General features: G+C 51.0%; 1 protein-coding gene across 1 annotated transcript in view; it reads left to right on the top strand.

Moving 5' to 3' along the window:
- The window catches only part of LOC119389725 (zinc finger protein castor homolog 1-like), a 186,194-nt gene that overhangs the window by 83,217 nt on the left and 84,176 nt on the right, over positions 1–18,801 (top strand). Inside the window, 1 exon segment of the mRNA XM_049414530.1 lies at positions 7,025–8,405. Coding sequence (XP_049270487.1) covers positions 8,297–8,405 — 109 coding nt within the window. The 5' untranslated portion in view covers positions 7,025–8,296.

The following is an 18,801-nucleotide window of genomic DNA, read 5'->3' as shown; positions in this document are numbered from 1 at the left end:
AGCACCTTTGGCAATCGCAAAGGAATGCGCACGCCGTATAGCACGGTATCGTCTACTGTGAAAGAACTTTAGCTTGTACGTATACTGTACATGATCAAAATTTGTTCGGCATTATCGGTAAAATTTGGCTGCTATGACACCTTAGCTACGTACAGCTATGCTTAAAAGTAGTGTGACCTGTGTCATTCGTTACTTAACTCGGTTGGAAACAGTGGCGTAACGAGGGAAGTGGTTTGGAAGGTTCCCTGAAATGTTTACATTTTGTGTGTATATATATATATTCATGTGCGCACACATATTAACACACGTGCGAACATACATAAAGGGGAATCAGACCCACCAGCTAGAAAGGGCATGTTGACATCCTATAGTTGCCTTGGAAACGGAGATATCATCGTCTTTTATACCCCACAAAATAGGTATCATGCCTCAAAAGCGAGAGTCGTGACGAAGGCCGCTATGTCAAGTAAACGAGATAATGCAAAGGGGCCGATGAGCTGCGCGAACCGTGAGCGCTTTGGTCGGCATTAACTTTTCATTAGAAATCGACTGAAAACTCGTCGTTTCAGTGTGTAACGGCGCTCCAATTCCTTCTACGTATACCCGTAAGCGGCTCGCGCCTTTCTGAACCTATTTGTCATTTCTACATTTACATCAAGGATAACCTCTCCCTCTCTCTCTCTCTCTCTCTCTCCTCAATACATGCTCAGCTTTCAGTCGTTCAGCATGTGCCAAGCACCAGAGACTGCATTATGCCGCACTCCTCCAGGCACCATATATCTCTGCCGGGTCTCTTAAGAACCATCAATAGGTGGAGGTCTTCGGTAGGAGAACACGATATTGTGTATTCACTCGCAAATGGCTTTCTTTTCTTTTTCGTCCCCCCTCTCGCTTTTCGTTCGGCGCAACGCCCGTTTTCGCGAATGATGCAAATGATACTGGCCACTATTAATCACCGAAGGACTCTACAACGCCTACTTCATTTCAGTCTTCTCGCATACCGCGTGCGCCCACGTAAAAGCAAAGAAACGCTCCAAAAGGGAGCCTTTACGACCTTCGTATCTCGGTTTTTCGAGACGGGCCGCTTTTATTTTTCTTTATTTCGCGCCGTTGGAAGCTCGAGCGATGAAATATTGCTCCCGCTGGCTGCATCAGCACATGATAATTCGCGCGCCGGTTTTATTAGTATTTCCTTTCGCCTTATTTTTATGTCGTCTAATTTTTTGTGTCTTTCGCCCGCGTAGCGAAACAGTAGAGAAGTCTTGCGTTCGCGCGAATATATTTTCTCGACGACTTAAGTGCGCACGTAACAAGATTGCAGATAAGACACTTTCGAAAGATGGCACGAACCTTCCGATCCGTGGTTAGCTCAAGAAATGACCACCTGCTAGTTGAGACGTCTTCGCGCTGCAGGTGACATCGAGTTGGCGCATTTGTTACTACGGCATTTATGCTTAGTTTCTTTCGATCACTATCTATAGCATTTTGTGAAATGTACGCTCGTTCATACTCTTCGCCATCTGCAAGAAAAGGACCTCCTGGAACAAATTTCTATCGATGCCAAGCTTTCACATCTACTTTATGCGCTTTTCTTCCTTATGGTTCTCTGTGCTCTATACTTTGCTACATGTCCCGAATGTTCAAGAAATTTCAGTTGCACTTGCACACAGTCCTGGAGCCGTGCAGTGTTATGCATAGCCTCGAGTCCGATGGACCACATGTTGGAAAAGCTGGTCAGTAATTTGATAACGCCAGATATAAGCGCGTTTGAGACACTGGAAGTCTGTTCCGTGTTAGGCGGTTCGTGATTTGTGATGGCTCCCGAAACGTGAAGTTCTTTGCATTCGACATTCGTCAGCAAACTCCGCGGCTGGACTCTATAAAGTGCAACTTCTGTGGAGTTTCTTCTTTTTTCCCCTTTGCACTAATTGATAACTACCGAGTGATGTAGGGTGTGTACAATGAACTCACGTAAATCCGAACACATCAGCAGTTTGTAATATAGGTATACATTGTCTTTACCACTGGTCATAATAGTAGGTTAGTTACTTCCCAAATGGCGGCATATATCAAATTTGTTGACGGGAGATCTTCCATCGAGGGTTTAATTTGCAGCTCTTGAATGACTGGAGATACATACGCGAGACGTGTTATATGAATGTGTACAATAAAACTTCGGTTAAGCGTAGTTGATACATAACTTTCAAGGGGAAAACTTCAGCCCAAACCAGGACGGACAACAGAGGAGAGATGAGACCAGTGATGAGGAGAGACGAGATCGGCGCCAGTGCTTGTTTCATATCTCCTTTGTGGTCCATCCTGGCTTGCGCTGAAGTTTTCACCTTGAATGCGTAAAATCCCGAGACTTCAATCTGCTTGTGTTCGGACGACGTATACGAGTGACCTGATTTCAAAACGCTGCGGAATCAACTTTTTCTTCGTACACTTCTTTCCACAGCAGGGCTAATTTACAACCTTCGCAGCTTTCGTAATCCATTCTGGCGGTCTCCATTCCTTCTTTCTTTCTTTCTTTCTTTCCTTCTTTCTTTCTTTCTTTCTTTCTTTCTTTCTTTCTTTCTTTCTTTCTTTCTTTATTTCTTCTTTCTTTCTTTCTTTCTTTTCTCGATACTCGCAACAGCGAGCTACTCTGTCCGCGATTCCCGCTGCGAAAAAAGCTCCCTGGGCCGTCCATCATCTGCGAAGCGCTCGCGTCGCAGTGCCTCTTGTGCTCGTTCGCGGTCACTTCGCAATATAGGGGAGGCGCGACGCAAAAGCCCGAGCCGAACGATACTCGAGTTCCAAGTCAAGTCGAGCCAAGCCAAGCCCACCGTGGAGGATTGCGAGGGCCTCCGTCTTGGGAGCCTTGTCGGCTGGACTGCGTTGGGGGCTGCACGTTTCGACGCTCCGCGGTTCTTCTTTCTTTACGCGGCACAATAAACGCAATGGGATGTAGTATCATTTTGTTGCTACATTCTGGACGCCCGGTGGGAGTGGTTATGAACGCCGAGAGTTTGTTGACCCGTTTACGGAGTCGGACGTGCTCGTGTAATAATGGCGGTTGCGGGAGGCGGTGTAGTTCGTATACCAGATTCCAGCGCGGCTTCGTAGTGTATATACGGACTCTATGGGGGCCCGCCTATTTGCTTTCTTTTTCGTTCTTCTTGCCGTCTCTTGATCTTACGGCTCTTTTGTTAATTGCTATCTCGATTCCCGGCTTACTCAGTCATCTGCTTCATCACCATAGCTCTCCACGCCTGTGTGTGTACGTGCCGTGCGTCGGCGAACCTTGATGCTTCGGACTCGTCTCGAATCGGTGATGAGAAGATATCGAACTCGTTATGGCCGCCTTTATTCCGATACGAGCCACCCTTTTTTCGATCGTGTATATACAAACCGTGGCAAACTCAATAAGACCCATCCCACATTAGTGCCGATTGAGTTCATACGTAGTTTACGTTCTCACTTACAGATCGCCTTACGTTCCTGCTACAGCTTCGAGTGAGACGTTTGCGTTTAGCGCTCGCCTCTGTCTACACACGGCGTGGCCAGTATTCTACGCATGAAGTCAGGTGGAAATTGTAAACGCCAGTTTACACAAGGGTCCCCTTATAAACGGGACAAGGTGGTCGCCCGCACGCTTAGTTCGAAATTAAACCGCGGAGGCCGCGCCACCCGTATACAGCCTGATTTTTAAATAGGAAAAATGAGATAAATGACAGAATAATACGAGTTCGCGGGGATCATTTGGCGCATTAATATGCATCATTAATACCCGCTGTTGTTTTTCAAGCCGCCCCAAGCGGCCACCACACCACACTTTGCGGCAAAGCCTTTCGCCTAAGGCAGGACGTCCCACCACCGCAAATGGGACGTTATTAGAGCTCCCATCACTTTGCCCCGAGGTGCTGGCGTGGACGAGCGCGAGACGCCACCGCACGGTGCAACCCACGCTCTTTTTACCCCTTTCGCACCGCGCCGGCATGTGTGCCCTATCCGGCGTCGCCTTCGGACGGTCGCGTGTTCTTCGGGCGATCTTTAATTGCTGCTATTGCGGATAGCTCCACCCTGTATAGTCGTCTCCAATGAGTGGCCGCATTGCACAGGCCTCTGGGGCGCTACGGAAACGACTATGAGATGATAGTGAGCGCGTACACAGTACACAGTACGTTCGGCTATGCTACTAAGCACTTCCTCTCGTATAAGGCTGATCCATGGAGGGGAAGGGTTGACAGGCCGGGACGGAACAAGCTCGCTCCTTTCACGCCGGCGCCCACGGCGCATGCTCATTTTGCCCCGCTCATTTCGGGGGTCTTCCGCAATTAGCGGCGTTTAATGATGCGCTCTCTCTCTCTCTCACCCTATGCCTCGCTATAGGCTGTCCCTCGCAGCGCAGATTCGAGGATCGCATCGCGCTGGTATCAACGAAATCGTAATTGCGATCACTTGCTGTCGAGTATGGTTGTAACCCCCCCCCCCGCCCCCTCTTCCTCCGCTCCCCTTCCACACACACCATCGTTTCTGTCCCGTGTCTCTCTGCAATTTGGCATCGTCGCGCTGTGGTCTGGCACGCAGGCACGCGCTGTGAGCTGCGATGCGTGCGATGCGAATTGAGACGTCGTATAGGGCGATGAAACGGCGATATGTCACGGAATGTCGTCGCGTGACCATGGATAGCACTTCACTGCCTGCTGCTGTTGCTGCTGCTGCGCGTTCTTCGCTGTTTCGCATTCCTTTGGCCCGTAATTACTATCGCGATTTCTCTTTTGGCCCTGAAGCTTGGTTTTCAGTTTCAGCGGTTGCTCGTAAGCAATAAATGGCGGTAGTAATGCATCAAAAGGGATCCTAAGGTTTCAAACTTGAACGCGGGCATTTTTTTTATCTATATACAATAAAGATACTATACTTACAATAAGAAGGGTGAGAAACCACAAGTAATTTGTCCAGAGTACCTGTATACGTATGTCTTGCAGCACATGCAAGCAAGGAAAACAAATAGAAAAAAACTGTGCTAATGTTTAACAAGATAGTTCATGGGTATAACAGTACTAACTTAACAGGTATAACAGCAATAACGTAAATATTACTGAAGTTAAACAAGAATCAATGCAGATGAGCTTGTCAGGAGCATACAACCTCCAACTTTTTTTTTTCTGTCAGTCTTTAAAACGAGAAATGATATTTTCAGCGACGCTCGTCTGCATATTTGATTGGGTTTTGACAAAAATTATTCAAATCTCTTGGTCACCTCAACAGGCGCGCGCACATTCATGGTATGCAAGACAAGGTTCGATGAAGTAGTCAGCGTATGTACATCGGAACCCGCTCCGCCGGCTTGCCCGAACGGAGTCATATATATACCCCGTCGTTACAGCTAACCGATTGTTTTAACCGGTTGTTAACGGCCACACTGACAATCAGTCGCTGCAAATTACGCGGGGCTACTTACGATGTGCCTCGTAATACCTCGTCGGCGCACGCTGCAGGAATTAGACACGCCGCTAAAGCTCACCGGTAATCTACACCGGGGGACAACCGTATAGCCTAACTGCTCGGGGAAAGTATAATATATAGGAATCGTCGGTCTTCCAAACTGGCATGCGGGAAATAAAGAAACAGAGGAAAGAATGCCTCGGGCACGCGCTAACGATCAGAAAACGCTCGCGCTTCCTTTGTTCGGGGTATCGACTCGCTCTTGTTTATTCTCATCCGCGTTCTGCAGTCGTTGTCGTCGCACAATCACGTGTTGGTCCTTCCAGTCCGTTTAATGAGGTGTCATTACAAAAGGTCGTGATTACGCTTCGGGAGGAAGCGAGAGGGGGAGAGCACACAGCGGCTGTGTCTTTGGAACCGGGTCCCGTGAGAATGCGGGCACGACTGCGCGCTCCGATCCTTTACAGCCTCTATACGTTGCCCTGGCCTCATCCGTGGTGCCTGGCGACGAGTTGGTGGTTGTGGTGGTGGTGCTTACTTATTCTTGCTTCACGTTAGACCCACGAATCCCGTCCCTACGCCGCGTTCGCCCCTTTATCCCCCCCCCCCCCCTTCCGCTCACCGAAGACACATTACGGAGAGCGGCGATATTTGCGCGCACATCGCCTTTATGTATATTCCCGCAGTGCTTTAGAGTTCAGCGTGAGATATATACGTTTGTTTGTAGTGTGCTGGCCTGGCGTGGGGGCTTCGAGCTGGCATGGAGCGCCTGATAGGGGGAGCGTGGGCGACCTCTCACCCCGTGTGACTGCGGCGCGCCGCAATTTGCGTGGGATTGGCCGCGTGCAAATGCGGGCGCTATAGTTTTTGGTGCTCTAAAAAAGATCGTCCGTTTCCTCGCGGAACGACCGCGCGGAGTCACCGCACCGACGTTCCCTTCCGGAACGAGGATGTGCATAACCAAAAGTGGACAACCCCGACCTTTCGGAAAGCCTGAGCGCCATGCGATTCGTATACGATAATCACTCGCGTGCACATATATACGGTGATCACAGTTCGTGCGCGAGTGTATTTGGAATGCGAAGGTCATTTATTTCTCGGACTCCTCAGTAGTTCGTATACGCGGTTTGGAGGCAGTGTCCCGAGAGTTCTTCGTACCTTTATGCTGTGTGGGCGAAGCTAGAGTTTGACGTCGAGACTTGGTTTTGTTGTACTTTCAACGTTCAGCACAACAGGAAAAAGCACGAAGTGCGATAGAGGTTCACATACGTTTGTAACTCACTCTATAGGCACGTGTTCGACCAAAAAGAAACGAGTGGCAGGCCCCGCATCGCAGATTCGGTCAGGCCTTGATGTATGCGTCGGTCAGGTCCTTGTGTACTGGTGACAGGAGCAAATATCGAGTCTGTGTGTAATGGCGTATGCATCCAGACGGCCAGTTGCGCTGTCGTTATACACCCGTTCAGCACCTCAAAAACAACCTGTCCCGTACGACGTCCGTTCTTGTTTCGCCCTGCACGGAGCTCGTATAAAACAGCTGCTGACAGGCCCCAGTGTTCTTAATCTTTTTTTTTTCTTCTTCTTGTTTGCGCAGGGCCGACAGCAAGTAACGCGCTGGCCAGACGGCGGACATGACGTCGGAAGCCGCCTGCCGGCCGCCCAGCAGTGCCTTCAAGCTGAACGCCATCTGCGAGAAACTCGCCCGCAGCTCGGACCCGGAAGACCTGGCTGTCGCCATGGCAGCGGGCGGAGACGACGCCTGCGCCGACGAGGCGCCCGACGACCTCTGCTCGCCGCGGGCGCCGCCCCCTCCTCTCCGGGACCCGGCCGAAGAGGACGACCTCGACGACGAGAGGCCGCAAGCTGCCTTGAACGGGGTCTTAACGGACGACAACTCGGACGACAACGAAGCGGACGACGACGTTCCGCAGGAACCTTCCTTGGTCGCCGTCAGCACAGCCGCCTCCTCGATGCCCACGGGCGCCGCCTTCAGCGAAGTGCCTTGTCCCTGGCCGGACACTGAGAGTGCCTTGGACGGACGCATGCGCAACAAGAGGAAGAACTTCCAGCCAAAGAACATCGCCGCCGCCGTGTTCGCCGACTCGGACGAAGAAGAGGAGGAGGACGACGACGACGAAGGATGAGCGGGAGGACGCCGAGCAAAGGCGCGCAGCACCCTCCCCGCCCCCGCTGATGCTGCCCTCGGCGCCGGACGCCGCTCAAGACGGTGACGACGAAGACGACGACGGCGTCCTGTCGCCATCGGCGTGCTTCAAGGAAGCCGCCGCGTCCTCAGTGACGACGCCTCCTCCGCCAGTACCGACGACATGTTCGGAAGGCGTCGTTTCTGGTGCAGTTCGCGAGGAGGGACCCCTGGACCTAAGTGACTGTGGCTCGATGCGCCGAAAGTTGCAGCAGCCCGTCAAACGGGTGCTGTTCAACAGTAGCGCGGTGTCCGCGGAAGGCGGAGGCCTGGCGTTGCCGAGGCTCTCCAGCTTTGCAGAGGCCGTTGTGGACCTCAGTGGCGGGAGTGGTAGCGGTGGTGGTGGGGGTCGCAGGAGCGAGGACGACGACGATGACGTGCCGACTTCCGCCGCGGAAGACGGCAGGTCGTCATTGCCGTCTCCTCTGCGGCTGCAGGCGCCCTGTAACGAACCCCCTGTGACCGCGGCCCGGTGGTTCGTCGCCTTTTATCGGCGGCTCGCGGCAGCATCACCTACATCATCACCATCACCATCACCATCCGCACCAGCAGTTACCGCCTCATCAGCATCAACAACAATCGCACCCACCGCAGCCGCAGCCGCAGCAACATCAGCCACCTCCAGTTCAACACCAGCAGCACCGAGCCGCTGACGCTAGCCTTATGAAGGACTACGCGGAAAACACGATGAAGGAACTGCTGAGCATGTACGGACTGCACGATGTGGTCGAGTCTATAACGAAGCACGTGCCTCTGCATCACTTCTCCTCCGGTGAGTGATTCTTAACTTTTGTTTGTTTTTAACGTTTGTCATAAGGGCCACGTTACTTCTTGCTTTTTTTTTTTTTGTGCTCAGTGCACCAGTGTATAGCACAACTACTAGGCTAAGTGAACTGACGCTACGCAGATCGTTCACTCCAACTGATCGTTGATTTAGTCTTGACACCGACATCCCAGGCTTATCTACAAAATACCATTCCTTTCTTTAGTTGCGAATTGTTGGCACACGCTATGCTTTTCCCTACAGAGACTGTGACCAGCTTAAGTCTTAAACTAGCCGAAATATCTATAAATCTTAACTATCATGGCTCTCCTGTATCTCTGCCTTTGCATAAATGGTGTATAGTTTTTTTTCGGACACAGGGACAGAAGAAATATAAAATACAATCCTAGCAAACGTAGAACTGGATGTTTAGCTGCTCAAAAAAAGTAAAAAAAAAGAGAAAATTCTACAGCGGCATCTACCAAGGCACTCGTTTTTCTTCCGGTCTTTCGTTGATATATCTCGTTGATGGATTTTCGTCTTCCGCTCAGCGAAGAATACGAACGTGCCAATTACTGCTCTTGCGGCCATATCCTGTCCCTTTCTGCACTTCACGAGAGACAGTGGCCGTAGTACCGTTCGTTGCTTCTTTGGTATATTATTGTTCTTAGTATCGTCTTGCCCCATTCTGTGGCCATATACGCTATGCGGCCGGAAGACGTTTCACCGTGTTCTCCATACCCTCCTAACCGGTACGGCGTACGCGCGATGATGATGGATTCTGATTGATGACTGACGATCGCGGATCACGAATGCGACCTCGTTCGCGCTGCTTCCTTAAAGCTGCTCCTCTGTTTTATTGGTTTTCGTTTTTCTTTTCGTCCTTCACTTCATAGGTAATGCTTTCTTTGGCCGCACGTCCATACAGATACGAGCGGCCGGCCGTCCTCTCCGAGGCAAAGAGCTTTTGAAGTCTCACGCCTTGGTGCTAGACCAAGTCGGTCGAGGCGCTATATAAATGTAAGAAAAGGTGACGAAGTGCCGTGCTCATATTAATTGCTCGTGGAGCCCCGAGATCGTGGGAAACGCGCAGCGAGATATTACAGCCTTGAGAGAAAAACGTGAGCCGCGAGAATTGAACTTCTTGTAAGTTGATATTACATGCCTGGCAGGCGTTAGGCATATATAAGGTCAATGGTTTTTCCAGGTTGCCTATGGGTGATGGGGGGAGGGAGTTCCTATATATCTCGGCTGTTGAAGGTGTCAGGATGTTGTGATAAGCAAAGGGTGTCGTAGTTTATTCGAGCAAGAAAATTGGAGCACACTTATTATTGGCAACCTATACTTCTGAGCATATACTACGGAATTGTGGACATTATAATCTTCAGATGGCGAAGAAGCAGATAGCAGCTTGCTGTCGTACATGTAAGATTGCACAGCAAGCTGTGGCTGCCAGCTTGCGGCTGTGTACCCTTCACATGAAAGCTTAAATATTCAGTTGTTCAGCCTTAAGCCAAGTTTTCCCAGCGCCGACTTCGTACAACGCTTCCTTCACATGCTCACTGTCTGATTTATTTACATTATCGATGCTTGTTCATCTTGTGTACAACAGTTGAATCGTTACTAGGTTGTAGGCGCAACCTTAGGAGTGGCCTTCACTTGGTTTATCAACATGCACCGTTTATTTATACACTAGATGCCGCATTCGGCAGCTTCGAATGGCGTGCACAGTCGTTCCAATATGCGCGTGAAATCAGTAATTGGGTGGTGCGCCACTCAGCCTAGCAATAACGACGACCACAGTTACCCGTTTACGTCGCACGCCATATGTTTCACCGCACCCCTTCGCGTGTGATTTCTTGGCCCTGCATACTATAAGCGGAGTTCCCTATTTCAAGTTTCGATGCGCATTTACGCGAGCTGGGCTTCTGAGAAACACAGATGCTGCCACAAAGGTGGCGCAGCGCCAAGCGGGCGCTCAACGCCTGCGCGATATATTTTGGCGCAGCACCTGTCGATACATCCAATAAGGCAGCCGCTGCAGTAGTGCTTGCGATCAAGTGTAGATATTGAGCTTGTAGGCTCGATTCACCTGTGCGAGACGGAGGTGTAATGAGCTTTAGCGAATACGACGAAACTGAAAAAAAAAAAAAGAAAGAAGTGCGAGAGAAACTGTACGCTACTGTACACTTAATAGTTTAGCCCCTTCGAGAACTCCGGGGTGAGTCTAAATTATTCCGCGCCCCTCGGGACACAACATCTCTGATTGGCCGTGCTTTGCAGTAAAGAGCAGCTGCGCTGTGCGTATGTAACCAGATCGGCTTCTACGGCTCTTTTTGAGCGCTACGTGCCCTTGCTTTATGGCGTGCCAGCACGCAGCCTCGCTCGCATGCATGCATGAGAAGCGGCGGACCATATAGCATGCACTCGGACACCCTAATTAGCTCGCGGATCGAGTTGGCGATAAAAAGCGCCAAATTCCTCGCTCTCGGGCGCATTGTAATTTGTGTCCGGCACCGTTAATAACAAGGAGAAGGCGTCCGATCGTGAGTGTATGGAACGCCGCCAACAGGCAAGGTACCGCATGATCGCGCGCGCGGAGAGGCGGTTTTGATAGCAGCGCGACCCTCTTCTTTGTACTGCCCCGTTTCGCAAGGTTTCGGAGCTGCACCATGCGAAACGTTCGTGCACGCGCACGCACGCGGCGAGGTGCGAGACGCTTCGCGCGCTCCCATGTAAACGATCTTTCGCACGCGCTCCCGCGGGATCGAGCGTGGATCGCCATGTGCCCCCGTGTGTATATGCATGCTGCATGCCTCGCCAGCGACTGACCTGGCTGCCTGGTAGAGGTGGTGATGATTACCATAATAGTTGTCTCGCTCGTGAATGGTTCAATTTGTATAGCAGTAGCGCGGCAGCGACGACGGCTCAGGGACGAAGCGGTGCGAAGAAAATACAGGCTCGGACCCTTACGTCTGTTGCGTTCCGCTCCCAGGAACTCGGTCGGGACGGGCGCACTCGCGCCCCAGTGGCGGTGTTACGTGACACCCGCTTCGCGGGCTCCGTCCGAGATTTATCGGCGTTTCGGCCCGGGATGCCTGCACGCCATTTCCTCGCACCCCGCGAGACTGAGACCGCCGCGTCGGTCGTGAAACTGACGGTGCAGACCACGGCTCTTTCTCCGAATGGTAACGGAGAAGTGTTTGCCTGTCCTCGCGCCTCTTCCTGTCGACCGAGTGCCGCTGTGTTCGGGCCCTTTGATCTCAGGGGCTGGCGTCTGGAAGCCGCGGCCTGGTCACGTGGTCGTCATCGTCTTGGAGGGGGAGAGCGTCGACGAGACGACGAGAGTCGACTTCCGGCAGCCAAGGAGACAAGCTGCTCGGAAAATCGCTTGTGTACTCAATCGGGCCTGGGGCCCTCTGTTTCAAGCCGCGTAGTTGAATAAAGACCCTTATATAACCTTTAGCGGAGTCCGGAGTCTGATAAATCCCCAACACGTCATAAGTCCACGTTAAACGCAGCAGTGATAGCAGTACTACGACACTTTGGTTAAGACAGACTATGGGACCAACGAACCGTGCCTCTGAAACCGTATAAGCAGTGCTTGAGTAAGACCCACAACCACTCTCATGTGTCTTTCTGTCGCTGCTTACGTTTCTTCTCTTTTCTTTTGAAAATTGGATGATAGAAGAGTGGACATAACTACGACAACTGAGCCCCAACTTCACTCGACAAGTACGTTTGTATCACTTATTTTGAGTCTGAAATGATGAGGAAACAGGGAGTGTCCCCATGGAGCCAACACTTCGATAAAGAGGCAACTTTGTCAGGGCTTATCGAAACGGTGCTCCAACGATATTCCTTGTGCGACTAACTTCACATCATTTCAAGTCTCAATATTCCCTTTAGCGTCGCTCCTACTTCTTTCCTACTTGGTCATATTGGCAGGTTTGGCGGACATTTCTGAACCCATTAAGTGACTTTTTGAACTGTATCCAGAACCACGTAGTACGTGATCCTTGTGTGGCGTTTGGTACACCCAAGCTTCTCAATTAGAATGTTCTTCAAGAACGCGACTGCGTACACGAACCGCGGCTACAGCTCCTACCGCTCGAGTTGCGGGTCCTGAACTTCTGCCAAAGACTGTACGCGATCAAGAGAAAAAAGAATGTGAAACTGCTATGCGTATACGTGCAACATTGTGGCCTCCGCGCGCTGCATGCTCGTTTTCGTCCGATCCTCCGTTTCGATCAGTCTCGTTGGATCTCGGCTTAGCTCAGAGGTTAAGCGATGCGGGCTACGACCTAGCCCTCAACCTGCGCATACCCTCGCGCATTCTAGTACGCAGCCGAATACAAAAGGCGGGCTTCGCGCGAAAGCCCGCTTGCGGAGAGAAAGTGTAAAGGCCGGCGAGCAAGGTGCAAAGTCAGGCGCTCCGCGCACGTTCCAGACATCCGCCAGACGTGCAGCGACGGAAAAGACCAGACGAGGCCCGAGATGATGAGAAGAACAAGCGGGTGGGGTGTAGCAACAAGACACACGCACATACGCAAGCTCGCACGAAACAGAAAGCGTCGTTCAAGATATACAGATGGGCGGGTTATCCCACCCTGCACAACGCCGCTGCATGAGGCCCGCTGTGGGGATCGGCCATGCATATGCATGGAGAGGGGAGCGTGGAATCCTAGCTCGTGCGGTTTTGGGGTAAACAGGCGTCGTCGCCACTTAGCGGCAGCGCTGTTGGAGGAGAGACGCGTTGCGTCTGCGTGGCTTCGCGCACTGGGGCGCGCTTTGAGTAGCGTCACGTGACTCGGTGTTTGTGACTTTGCAGAATCGGCTTTGCCTCCCCTTGCGCATGCTTGCAGGGTTGCCCTTCGGACCGAGCTATGGTCTAACCCTTTCCCAACTGAGATGCCGGGAGTCAATTATTTTCGGGGAACTCGGCAGATAGGATAATTACATGGAAATGTGCGCGCCTCGTATTCGGTCGCTGACTGGCGATTTTCGACGGCTCGCATGCAGCGCGGGCGCAGCCGTCACCACCCTAGAAGCAAAAATGCAATTGGCACTCCTTCTTTGTGTGCGCTCCTGTGCTCGTATGCGATTCGCATACGAGCCGCCGTCATATGCATGTACGCGCGTGCGCGCATGGTATGTTGCACTGTTCAGGGACAGCTCGCAATAAAATATCGCGCTGTTGATGGATGAGTGCAGCCGATTTTGCGGGAAGAATAGAGTTGTTTGCATGGCCTCAATAACAATGGCGCATTCGGTACAGTTGACAACGGTTAACGCACCGAAACAGTCCCATATCAATCGGCGCCCCCACCAGACGTCGTCATGTTCGGTGTAATAACTCAACCTGATGCCGGTAAAAGTTTCTACTCTAGATAACAGACAACAGCATGGTCTTGCCTATCGCTTCGCTCCATCGTATTCCCTCACGCGGTATCTCTTCCCGATTTTATTAACTGCTATGCATAAACCATGGCGCCACCTTGCGGAGGTGAAATCGCCCAGGTGATTCGCCTCACGGACACCATAAACGCAGCGCTTGCGGCTAACGCAGCCTGCAGAAGTCAAAGGACTACGGATGACTATCGCCAGTAAAAGCACGCGTACGTGACAACAAACCTTTACCAAGCACTCGACCTCAAAAATCGGTGGCTGTTTATCGCTTCGGTCTTACCTACACACCCATGTTCAAAGCGGACAGTGCTTGAAGATGTGCCGGCTACTTTTGTTGCTAAGTGCCACCGCGCACGAACGAACATAAAGGATGAATTACAGCACCCGATATGCCTTACTGGAAGTCAGAGCAATTGCTCGACAAAAGTCGTTAGACCCGCCAGGTGGCACGGGCAACGCAATAACATCGTGAATCATCGGCAAAGAGTCAGCGCGTGTAATCGGTTCTTTCTGTAACATAAAGCCAAAATTGACACCGCACGACCAATGGAAACGACACTCTTGATAGCCTCGTTGTCATTGCTGCTTCGACGCAATTTTAACTCGCTGCTATGCAAAAGCCCGCCCTCTTTCCCTTTCCCTCTCCAGCTGATTGCTACATCTATTGCTTCCAATCGGGAGTTTCTTCTGTGTAACTTATTTTACCACTGCGAAATTACTGTAATCAACCGAGCACTGGTAGTAAATTAAATAGACGATGCTCGCCAGCGCAAATGTACCACTATATAGCTTGCTTGTAGTGAACATTACTAAGCAAAACCAGTTTCTTTTACGTCCCACGGAGACGTCGTGCAACTCTCAGCACTTAAACGTCCTGCTCGTACGAAAGCGTCATTCTAATGGCGTGAATAATAAACGGCGTAACGTCAATAATAACTCGTGGCACAGCCAATCCCTGTCGTGTAAAATTGGTTGCCGAGGGCTCCGGATCTTCCTTTTGCTCGGGTATCGCGCGCGGGGCAACTGAATGCCGAGTCGTGTTTTGTTAGGCATGCACATACACCCCGCTGACTGCGCACAGTTCAGGAATGCTTCAGCCGATCCTGTCACTGTACGTGCTGAAGGCATTCGGCCACCGGCGAGAAGCCCTTATGACAGAGAAGTTTTACGAATTCGGGTCCTCAGGCTGTATTCACAAATCTTCATCTTAAGGCGAAAGCCTTAGGTGCCTTATCAAACGCGACAAGTGACCGTCGGCGTCGGCGGCATTAATACGAGGGATGCTAAAGGTGATAATGTCATGACGTTCCCCTACGACGTCATCACGACGTCACAGGTCGTCAAAGTTGGTGCCGTCATCGTGACGTCACATCACGTCATTCCATGACATCGTCATGTGCCGTTCACGGAGGCACTGCAAAACCGCTTGAGGTGCACGACGCTTGTGGTTCCTCCGATCCCGGAGGAGCTTTCGGCCGGGATCAGTACAACCGATTGAAAATTAAAGAAAGATGGCTTTCGCCTCCCAGTCATCAAATGCATAAGGGGCCGTATAACTTTTTCTTGAGTGCTTTATCATTTTGATCTAATGCCTTCACTAATAGCATGTACAGTGACAGCATTGGCAAAAGCTTTTTCTTACTATTACCTTTAGCGTAAGACACGTTTTGGTGACTACGGGCCAAGATTATTTTGTATTAAATCAACATGTGGTGTTTCCTTTCTCATATCCCCCAGGGGAAAAGCAACGATGACGCATGCGCACGCTCGCAGTCTTTCACGTTGTACTTCTGTCCGACACCATCGCGTTCGGGTCATTTTTTCCCGACCGAGGCGTGAGAAAGAAGACACGTGGATGGCACGAAATCGGCACCTTTTTCTGCTTTCTTTTGCACGCATTTCCTTTGAAGGTGCAAACGTTTACCCGCAGCAACAGTAGTAACAACGCGGCGGAATGTTTCGCGTCTCTTAATTGGCGGGTCGGCCAATTGGAAACCGACCCCAGTGCAGAGCTAAGCGCAATGCTGCAACAACACCCCGCTCTGTTGCGTCGCTGAACACACCCTCCTCCTCTCCCCACTGCCTCGGGCTAGTACATGTGTTCGCGCCCCAAGACGAAATATGAGAAACCGGCGTCTCCCGACGATTTCGCGTTTTCCTGTCTATCCTTTCTTCTTTTCTTTGCTTCTCCGTCGCTGTTTTAACACGTGTACCACCAGTATATGGCGTTCCCGTTCCTTCTATACTCGTATATATAAAGGCCCGAAGCCGAGCGAATGGGGCTTCAAATTATCGCATATGCATTTTTTTTCTTTATCTTCGTTTGTGTCATTCCAGGCCCTCTTCGCCCAGATGCCTCTCTCTTTTACGTGCCTTCTCATCGGAAAGGTTACGCTTCTTCTCCTTCTTTTCTACGCGTCACGTATTCCCCTACGGGAGCATCGGTCGACACCGCATTAGGCTTCTTTTTTTCGTTTCGACGTTTAGTGCTACGCGAAGTATATTTCGCGTCTATTTGAGATTCTCCTCTTCTGCCCCGGCGCGGGGTGACCCCCCCCCCCCCCCCGCTCCATCCCCCTCTTTCTAGCCGTCTCCGTCAGGAAATGACACATAATTGGTCGTCGTCGCTGGATGCACGGAGCCAGTTTCTCTCGCAAAACTAGTCGTAATACGCGAATACATGCCCCGCTAGTCTCTCTATTTTTCTTTCTCTCTCTCTCTCTCTAGCTTGCTCTGTGCCTGCGAATGTACAGTTCAAAAAAAGGCAACTGGAAAGAGAAGAAGAAGAAGATAAATATAAAAAAGGGCTTCGAGATGAGTGGTGGTGGCGGTGTACGTAGCGAAGAGGGCAGGCAGTTGTAGAATGCAAGCGGCCGGGGATGGATGTACCCCGAAATGAGGAAGAACAGCGCTTTAATGCCACCGAGGCTGCTGCTGCTCCCAAATTGTTCGAGGTCAGGGAAAAGGAGCGACCGCGCGAAGACGAGAGAAGTGGAAGAAAGAAATTGTACTCAAAGTGCCGTTTTAGTTCTCGCCGCGCCTGAGCGCTTTCTGACGTGGCTTTTGTTTCTCGGACTGTAATAGAAGAGACCTTGCTCTGCACAGTTTCGCAAAAGGGCGCGCGGGCACTTATGGTGTGGTGCCGGGAGGTCGACTGCCTTTGCCTCTTCTTCATCTTCATCTTCGTTTCGGCTCCCCCACTCACTGCGCTCGGACGCATATATACGCGCCGGTGTCAGCGGCCACCGAAGAAGGCTGAAATGTGCCGTGCTCACGCGAAGCTCCCGTGCCGAGTATATAGTCGCCAATCTGCGTGCACTTTGCTGCGGCTGTAATGGAAATCCTCGAGGACAGCTTTGGCCGTTCAGCGCGAAGCGTGCGACAATTTGGCCGCCGAAGAAGAAGCATGCGTGCGAGGCTATTTCCCAACAGTTTCGTCGTCAGCTCTTAACTTATTATTTATTATACGCCTTTTTTTTTTTTTCTTCCGAGAAGTTGTCCCCCCTCCTAGTGCGACGGACCGTAGGCATGGTCTCGAAGGAAGCGCCATCAGGTAATTTCCAAAAAACACGTATGGTTTAGAATGCACGGGGGAACCCAACAATAGGCAGCGTATATTTTTGTAGCCATTTATTCTCTCATGGAGCATGAACTTGCATAGACTAATATTTACTCTAGGCATCACTTCTGAGGTGCACGACGCACGTGTTATTAAACCGGTGAAGCATGACCCTTTTTTTTTCTTTCTGTTTCGTTCTTTTCTTCTCTGCAGTTTATGGTTGGTGTTTTACGATGACCTCTCGTTTAATATTTCACAACATTAGTTCGAGCATAAATCCCGCTTGTATATCCCAACCTTCACGTTTCTGTTGATTGAAGTTCACTTCAAGTACTCTACGCTTACAGTGTTCTTATCTGAACTATGATTGCTTCTCCGGCCGCACTGTTAAGACGAAAGCTTTAGATGCCCCAAAGGCGAAAAGTGACCGTAGGCAGCGTCAACACGTAAGATGCAAAAAGTAACGGGATCAGAGATTACGGCTTGATGACGTCATCATGACGTCACGCGATGACATCATCGTGCGACATCGTCGCTTGGTCAAACGTGGGCCGACCTCGGATGCAGTGCTGCAATGTCACGTGAGGTGCAATGAAGAAGCGAAATAAGAATATGGCTTTCGCCGGCAAGTCATCTTAGGCGAATGCATGTGGGACCCTGTGAGTTTTTTTCCCTGAGGCTGTTTTACCACGAAGTCACATGATGTGAACCTGCCTTATAATAGCCCCGGACCTCATTCCCCGACAGACAGACCGATAGCAGAGTTATGACAGTCATCTGCGCAAACACACACCCGCCTTCCACCTTTCGCGAACGTCGACCGCGTGCGCGTCCGTCCGTCGATACGTTCGATCTCGTGGACCGCAGTTCTTATTGCCTAGGCCTAGACGGCGGTTTCTGACAGTCTCCAAACTCCACGTATCGAGGCGGGTCCGTGTCTAAGGGCGATCGTTTCCCATGTCAGCGTCTGTCATTGCATCTGCGGAAAGTTTCGGATGTTTTCCTTTTTCCGTCTTTAATTTTGTTTCTATCCCGTAGGCATTGCCCCAATCTTCCTATCCCCCTCCGGTTCTCCTCCTCCCCCCTCCCCCTCAATACGGTCCAGCTTCTCTCCTTCCTCGGGTGTATGTATACGCGAGCCGTCATGTCTCTCTCGGAACTGTCATTCGCGTTCGTCTTGTAGCGGCGGCTAATTTTGTTATGCGCCTCCTTTTTTTTTTTTTCTTCTGTATTGATCCCTTCTTGGCGAACCACCTGCCCGATGGCAGTCGTAGACGAGACAGTCCTAGCAAGGAAGCCACGCAAAATGGCAGCTGAAAAAAAAAAAAAAAGACGAAAAGAAACAGAAAGAGAAAGAAACTGCAAGTATAGTTGCGGCGCGGCAGATGACGCGAAGATCAACTAGGAAGAAAACAGCGCTGGACTTAGAAAGACGGG

This window comes from Rhipicephalus sanguineus, chromosome 4 (genome assembly GCF_013339695.2).
Source record: "Rhipicephalus sanguineus isolate Rsan-2018 chromosome 4, BIME_Rsan_1.4, whole genome shotgun sequence".
In the NCBI taxonomy this organism is placed as follows: domain Eukaryota; kingdom Metazoa; phylum Arthropoda; class Arachnida; order Ixodida; family Ixodidae; genus Rhipicephalus; species Rhipicephalus sanguineus.
The sequence above is the reverse complement of the archived record's forward strand: the minus strand, read 5'-3'. Positions and strand labels throughout refer to the sequence as shown.